General features: G+C 34.6%; 1 protein-coding gene across 1 annotated transcript in view; it reads left to right on the top strand.

The window, feature by feature from the left end:
* The first annotated feature begins 1,630 nt into the window (after nt 1-1,630).
* The window catches only part of LOC124973323 (zinc finger protein 260-like), a 28,340-nt gene continuing 21,105 nt past the window's right edge, over nt 1,631-8,865 (top strand). Inside the window, 1 exon segment of the mRNA XM_047537306.1 lies at nt 1,631-1,778. Coding sequence (XP_047393262.1) covers nt 1,631-1,778 — 148 coding nt within the window.

Here is an 8,865-nt window from a genome sequence, read left to right as displayed (position 1 = left end):
TCCAGGAATTATGCCAATGGGATTATGTTTCTCACTCCAGCAGTGCAGAGAGTGAAACTTCATGCTTCTCATGACTCTGCATAAAACTGTTAAGAAGAGAAGCTGTGAATCTTTTGAACTACAACAGAAAGAATTTGTTAACTTCATGTATATTATTTCTCCTTTTTTTCTTTTCTTTTTCTCTATTACGCTATGTAATACACAAAACTAGATTTCATGTACATATATCACAAATCCTGCTGTTTTTAATAATTTTCACTTTCTAAGTCTGATGAGATAAGAAATATTTCAAGTCTTGTGATCTAGTGGAGTTAATTTGGCTTTGGAATCAGGCACAGTTCATCCTGAGTCCCAGTCCACCTGCTTATTAATTATGGGAGTAGGTCCACAGAAGGAAACAGAAATTACAGCTTGACCATTATGTCTAACCCCAAATTGCCAAATAAGTTTGTATTTTATGTATGTAAAAAATAGTCAGGCCAATGAAGAATGCAGTCTATATCCCTAACCCCTAAGAAACCCAAGTTGTTTTTCCTGCTGTATAATACCTGCAGTGTGAAAAACCTGTGGTCATTATGAAGTGAGAAAGAATGATCAACTTTTGGACTCTACCTGTATTGAGCTCCCTCCTCTCACTCAGGATCTTGTTTCTTCTGAATTTGTGCCTGAGGAGTAATATTATTGGGGAATTGTATCCCTCAACAATAGCATATAAAGAGATATATCAGGTCCTTTAAGTCCCTGACATCAAGGGACCCATAGCCCTCAAACCTGGAATGTGGCTACTGTGAAATGAGGTATGATGGAGAAAGTCAAACTTGATCATGTAGTTCCTAAACATGTTCTTCATTTGTAGTATTTTATAAGTCACATAAAGGTAATATTCTGGAAAGGTTGTGTTATGTTATTAATATCCATTTCAACTCTTTCCTTTTATGCTGTTAATGTGAATACTAGAAATATTTAAGATACATTTGTGGCTTAGGTGTTGTTTTCAGTAGATAATGTTGCTTTAAGAGGTTGTTCCCATTCAAAGTTTACTCTGTCTCCTAATGAGTACAGAGAGCAGAAAAGTTAAATAACATTTCATAGTACTTGTCATATTGTTTTCATTCATGAACAAAATACTGGCATATAAAATCCATAAACTAAAATGACCTTGTGCATTATGTTAAATGGAAGTGTTCTGCTGGTTGGACTAGATCCCACATTTGTAAGGAAATATTGCCTTAAAATAGCAGTAGCCTGAGATTTTGGGGAACAATTCCAAAACCACACACAAAAAAAAAAACTGCTACCAAGAACATGTCATTCTGGTCTTATTCATGCCTGGATTGGATATTATTTGCTGTCAGTCACAGAGAATGCTCCTTGACTCCAGGGGCAGGTCTGAGGCCCTGTCCAATTAGGAACACTTAGATACTGTCTAATACTGTTTGTTTCCAGGGAGTTGGGGGTGGGCTTCCACCTCCTTCCCCATTTCCCCTGAGATCCCCATACCAGTCATTCAACTCTAGGTTTCACTCTTTTACTTTGGAGTCCCAGGTTGCTCTGCTGTGCAGGGGTGAAGATACCTAGGGATAAGGACTGGCTCCAGAGCACCAGGAAATGGTGAGTGGGTAGTGGCATCATGAGACTGAAAAGGGAGGCTGTTGGAATAATGAGACTGACTGTGCAGGAACGGAAACTGGCAGACCTTTATTCTCCGCAGTCTCTGGAGTCTGCAGGCCTGAACCCTCCTGTTGGGAAGTGCACCCTCAGCCCTGGTGGCCATTCAGGTGGGGAGCACATAAGTGGCAGAGACCCTTTCTCGCTTCCTTATCCTTTTAGGGCATCCTCAACCTCTACCTCTAATACCATTTGGCAGGTGTGTGCCTGTGGCCCAGCAGCTAGCAATTGACACGTGGGCCCATTGTCTTGATCAAATCTTCACATGCCATTTTCTGGCAGGAGAGAAGCTGTGGCCTATAGGAATCTTATTTCCTCCTGATCTAGCCAATTTTCATTCTCACTTTCTTTTTTCTTTCCATTTATTTTATTTTTTTGCTGGAAGTTGAACCTCAGGATACTTTACTACTGAGATATATTCCTAGTACTTTTAATTTTTTATTTTGAGACAGGGTCTATGTTAGTTGGTGACATTGGCCTTATTATGGTTTGATTTATTTAGATTTTTCTATTGCAATTAAGTGTATAATTTTTACATACTTATGGATTCATATATGGATTTAGTTTATATTGTGATTCCTTAATGATTATTAAAATACTATAGTTTCATAATATACATGAATGTCAGGTAATGATAAATACTCCTTTTGTTCTTATAATTGAAAAATTTTTGGCTTGGCTACAGTTATATATATATATATTTGTGAATAAATTTTAGAACTTTATAATTTGGTTTCTTATTTCATTAAAAGTAAATCATGTTGATTTTTTACTATTGCATTGTAGTTATACATAATATTCAACTTCATTTTGACATAATCATACAAGTAAAGAATATAATTTGCTCCATTTCAGTAACCAGTAGTTCCTCTTTCCCTCTCCTCCTATGTTCCTCCTCTTTCATTTATTTATAGTTTTATAAATTACTGCTTTACAGATATACATAAAAGTAGAAACTACTATGATGTATTCATATAGGCACATAACAACTTTACAGGGATATATTGTAGGTTAATTTGGGGGAAAATTGTTTTCTTTGTAAAGATTAGTTTTATCATCTACACGTGGGATGTGTGAGTTTTTATGTACTGATATTTGTTTCCTCAGAAGTTCTACATTTTTTTCTAAATATATATACATGTGAAATATCACATACATATTGCACATATAAAACTTAAACATGGTGTTTTATACTATTTCTTAAACTGGATGTACTATAACTAAAAATGTGACTAGCTCCTAGGAACCATTTTTCCCCACAGATTATTATTTATTTCTTCCAAGATGTAAATTCTCTTTAACCATGCACCTCAAATTTTAGGGTTGGTGTTTGAGTGAGAAATGTTGTGTTGTTACATGTTATGGTCACAAATGCTGTAAATTCCGTTATTCTCTGTGACAGTGAGCATCATATATCTTCAATAGCAAGAATTTCCACAAATAATAATAAACTGTTGAGTTTATGAATATTCACTAGTTTTATGTTATCATCAATTTTATTTAGTTGTGTCTATGATGGAATTTTATTTTATATTTCTCTAAATATTTTTTAGTATTTCTTTAGATTTTGAATTTCTTATGATTATTGAAATCTTAGCTATAGCAATCCCTTGTATTAATTGGAAATTCAAGGTATTTGCCTGCATTTCTTCTTTTGTTTCTTGCTTTAAAGATAAGAAAATGTATCCAAAAAGGCAGATAGATCTGGATTTCAAGGAAAAAATATTTTGTTTTTAATTAATAAAATAGAATATTTACATTTTTATTCTGCTGGGTTTGCTTTGTAGGTATCTTGTATGTTTTGTATTTGGAGGTTATTCCAAATGAAATTCTAGGGCTTATCTTTGGAAATTCTAACAGGAAATATAAATAAGGAAAATCTCACTTCCCTATTGCTTCAGGAAAATGAATATATTTACTCAAAATCATTGGTTAAGTAAATTGTTGAATGACACGTTCACTAAAACATCCACTCCTCTTTCTTGAAGTTTTTTAAAAATGATATTGACAGTGAATCATTCTTTGTCTTATCTGAATTCTGGACTTTATTACAAAATATATAGAATAAGATTTGGCAAATCCTAGAAATATGCATCATAATTTATTGTTTTCTAAATGATATGTTATAGAGACAGCAATGAAAGGACATATATTTTTAGAAATAGTTACATATTTTTCCTTCAAAATTTCTAATGAGCTTTTTAAATTTATTTCTTTTCTGAGTCATACTCAGACTCTGGGTCTGTGATGTGCTTTTTTGTACCCTGTAATCTCCAAGCAATTACCTCATAAGGAATCTAGATTGGTAGCTCAGGTTTTGAATAGTTACTTAACATGAAAGAGGGAAAAAAATGTTTTGCTCCTGGGATGTCTTGTTTAAGTACTTTATTCAAAATGGAGAGAAAATAATATTTCTTCAGATACATCCTCTACATCAGGAGCAAATCAAACTTTGAGGAGCTTTGAAGGAATTTCATATAGTTCTGCCACTGTGTAGTACACTCTTTGCAGCTGAGTTGACATTTAATATCCAGAAACCTGTGTTTTCTCATCTCTAAAATGGGAATAATTTTAGAGGACACAGATGTATCAAGCTTGTCAAGGAGGCTAGTAACACATGTATGTGCTATGGCCACAGCTGACAAACCACCTGGAAAATGATGTGCAGATACTGATTGTTTATGTGCCACTCACATGAATTTTATTTCAGAAACTTGTAAAAACCTTTTCACTGTGGGCACTAATGACATCCACATTGCCAACATAAAAGATTGAGTCTTCCTGTCTAAATTCCAAATTCCTATTCTCTGGTGCTTCAAGGTAGTATAACTAATTGTTTCCTTGAACTGCTTTTACTGTGTCTCCCTAATAAAAGAGTTGTCTGTTCAATGCTTCTATCACCCACATTCAGCTATATTTAGAAAATGACATAGAAACCTGTATTTTTTGCTGGTTTGTAAAGGAAGGTTGACATTGCTTCTGACTTGTGTCATTCCTTGTTTTAAACTGAACCAGGATTTCCACAGGACTGAGAAAAGTCATCCCATAAATAATCAAGTATATAAAAAGGTTTTGCTTATATGTAACATATGTGCATATTATATATATACCTATAGGTTTAGGCTAGTCTCTTACCTGATTTTTTTTAAGGTGAGGACACAATTTCTTACCCCTATTTCTTCTCAGGTACAAAACAAAAGGAGAGACACTGCCCTGAGGGAAAGCAGGGAATGTTAAGCATAAAGCTTTGAGAGTTAGGTTTCTGTCCCTCCAAATGCTGGCCATGGTCCATTCCATTCCAGATATCAGAAAAAAGGCAAAATACATTAAAAATTATATAAATGCATGCACACACACACACACACACACACACTCAGAAATCCTGCTTTTTTGAATAAGTGCCACTATCCAAATTCTTAAATAATAAGTAATGTATGAGTCATGTGGTGTAGTAGAGGTGTTTGGGTTTTAAATTATACAAAACTTTTTTTTGTACTCTGGATCAAACCCAGGGTCAGTTAACAACTGAGCCACATCCCCACATATTTTATTTAGTGACAGGTTCTTGCTAAGTTGCTGAGGCTGACTTAGAAATTGCAAACTGCCTATCTCAGCCTTACAAGCTGCTGGGATTACATGTGTGTGCCACCATGCCTGGCAAGAAAATTTGTCTTGATTTCAAGCCCACTTCCTTATTTATGGGCTTTCATCATAGAAAGAAAAATATCATGGTCTGGAAATTATTTCCAAGGCCAAATTGCAAAATAAGGTGTTGATCTTTAATCCTGAATCCTCACAGACAAGTCAAGTGGGGAATATGTCAGCAGTAGGCTCCAGAAGTTCTGTCCTGTTTCTGAAGAATATATTCAACCACTTCCTGAAGTACTATTTGAGCACATATTTGCCAGCATTCCAGCACATTCCCAGCTTGTGTGGTGGATTGTGGAGAAGAATGATCATCAGAATCACAACTCCATGTATTGTTTTCTGCTATAAGGAGAGCTATGGTCTGTGTCTGTAGGTGTTTCAGATCTTTCTTCCTGAACTTGTTTTTCTTTTTTGGTGGGATGGTGGTACTGTGCTTTAAACCCAGCAGTTCTTTACCATTAAACTACATCCCTGGTACTTTTTATTTTATTTGAAACAGATGCTGAGTCAGGTTTTGAACTTGTGCCCAGTCTCATGAGTTGCTAGGATTACCAGTGTGTACCACCCTGGCTGAATCCCCCTAAATATTCTAAATAAATGGGAAGCAAAAGGTGAAATACAGAACCCTGTCTCCCAGCCTATGCCTTTATATATATGTCAATAAAATCCTAAAATTTCACCTCCCTGTCCATATTTCCTATGAAAACTTCTTCTCTGATCAGTATTATCAATAATTTTCCCCTATTACATTTCAAATGAGTACAGCATTTCAATTAATCAATTAATTAATTAATTTTTTTTACAAAGAAGTAGGCAGAACTTTATAAATAATTTGGTTTCTGACTAGGTTCAATGGCTCATGCCTACACTCCCAGAAACTCAGTTGGCTAAGGTATGAAGATTGCAATTTCAAGGTCAACATCAGTAATTAAAGTTGAGCATAGGCAACTTAGAAAGACCTTTCTCAAAATTTTAAAACTCGGACTGGGTGTGCAGCTCAGATTTAAAATGCCCATGTGACAAATCCCCAGGACCATAGAAAATGTTAAAAACAAAGGCTTTCATTGCTGGTTTTTTATGAGTATTTCATATGATAGAAATTAGAGAAAAATCACTTGACCTTCACAAAAATACGTGCTTGTGCTTCTTTTGTCTCAAAGGCCAGACACCTTGTCACATGTCTTTGTGTTCAGAAGTCCCGGGGTGGAATTTATGGTCAGAAGGTTCTCCTTCCCCCTCTGGTATTTTCCTGGTACTGTGTTTCAGAACTTTCTGATATGAGGATCCCACAGCTGACACACCTAAAGTCTCTTGAGAGTCTAATGAATATCAATACTTGGATCTTATCTTGTAAGAGAGCAGACTAAATTTAGGCACTCTAGTTTTTCATGGAAGTAGTTGAGTGCCCTAAAATCTGGGAGAAATCTCCTGGTTTCCCTTCATCAAAGGTCATTTCAGTTGTTCCCTGACCCTGGCTACTGTAAATAATGCTATAATGGAGACTATAATGCAACCATTTATTTAACATACTGATTTTAAATATTTTGGGAATACACCCAGAATTATTATTATTGTGTTAATGTTCAAAGAACTTCAACTTTCAAGGCTTTTTAAAAATTGGCTCTATTGAAATAATATTCTAGCACAGTGTGCAAGTGTTTATTTTTTTCCATATCCACATAATTGGAGTCCTAGCTGTTCTTCCATTTTTTTGATAGTAGCTGCACTCAGGCTACAGAAGTTCTCATAGTTGAGTGGTGCACTAAATTTATGCTAAAAGCTAGAATTCAGGCTGCCTTATACTCATTGAAAGAAGGTGATGTGAACCTATTTTAGAAATAAACAGGAGTCTGTACTTTTAACCCTTTTTCTTCACTCCTGGTGGAGATTGCAGCCCATGGAAATTCTTGCATGTCAAAGTAGAGCCACATTTTGTGATATAGAGAGATATGCACCTCTATATTTGTCATTGCTCCCAAATCCTCAGAGATTAGAATGTAGTACATTGATTGGAAAAAGTTGAATTTTGGACAAATTCCTTACAGAGAGAATTGGTTAGCCCTGGAGTTATTACTGAGGTGTGCTGAGGAAGAGGGCTCATGATGTACTTCATTACCAATTTGGCTGCCAGTTGTAGACTGTATTTTTCTTCTTCACTCTTTGATACTGGATAGATAGAAACTCAACTATTAGCAACATCATTTTGCACATTATGCTGGCAAATGTTTCCTAGGGAAAAGTAGGAAAATTGAGATTTAACTCCTCATCCTCCCTGGTCCCATGGAATAAAGCCCATGGATCTTGCAATTTCATAGAAAAACACTCTTTTTCTCTGATCTTGATAATTTTATATATCTAATCTCTTTCTCTGTGTGTACGAGTTATGTTAAAATTCAAACTACAAATGATTTAGAGTTAAATGTGCTATATTTATGACCCAAAGTGTCTTCCTCTACTCACAGTGACAGTGGATTGAGGCATCCTGTCCCAGTTATAAGGATCATTAAGGAACACTAAAGTCATAGTATAACCCAACTTTTCCAACTGATCTTATCGTAGATTTTTTATATGTTTCTAATTAATTTATAAATTTAAGAGGGATTCACACCAGGAGTAGATATTTATTTGGTGTGTCCATGATTGAATCAAGAGTCAGGAGGTTCATATTCTGCTATATTTTTGTAATCATCCCTTTTAATATCTGCTTTCTGTTGGGCAGCGCTGGGGTATAATTCCAGTGTTACACACATTCTGCACATAATCTCAACCAGTGTCCTGGGCCGCTAGTTCAAATATCTACTTTTAGGCTATATTATATCATTTATTCACATTAAATAATTTTCTTGATATAATTGATTTTATATAGATAAATTATAGACTTTATTGCACTTAACAATAAACACAATGTTTACATACATATGGATTTACCTTTGTAATTTTCTCTATTGTGAATTCTTGATCTTTATATTACCACAATACTATACTTTTATAACATATTTTAGTATCGGGTAATGATAGTTGGTAATTTTGCTTTTACATTGCATAGAGTTCTCAGCTAATTATATACATATGTATAATCTTCCAGGAGAATTTTAGATGTTTTTACTTTGTTCCATTCTTAAATTTTGCTGGGATATTATTATAGATTGGCTTGGGGAAAATAGTCGCTCTTACAATGATAGTTTTACCATGTATACATTGGATGTGCAATTGGATCTTTGATGTACTTCTGTGTATTTGTATTTTCTCAAATTCTGTATGTTTTTAAATATGCTTACATATGAAACACAACATTCATGTGACATCTTTATAAAATATTCATGGTGTTTTTTGATATTTATAAAACTGGATATAACAGAAAATGTTTCAGGTTTCTAAAACCATTATATTCCACAGTTTAGTATTTCTTTCTAAATGTACATCCCCTTTAATCATGACCCTGGATTTCAACTCTGGAGGAACATGATTATGTTCTCATATGTCTAGGAGTGTAATTTCAGTCTCTGTGTTTTGTGGTGGTGTATCACATATTTTTGTTTAAAAAATACA

This window comes from Sciurus carolinensis, assembly GCF_902686445.1.
Source record: "Sciurus carolinensis chromosome 14 unlocalized genomic scaffold, mSciCar1.2 scaffold_124_arrow_ctg1, whole genome shotgun sequence".
Classification (NCBI taxonomy): Eukaryota; Metazoa; Chordata; class Mammalia; order Rodentia; family Sciuridae; genus Sciurus; species Sciurus carolinensis.
Note: the sequence above shows the minus strand (reverse complement) of the source record. Positions and strands in the feature narration are given on the sequence as shown.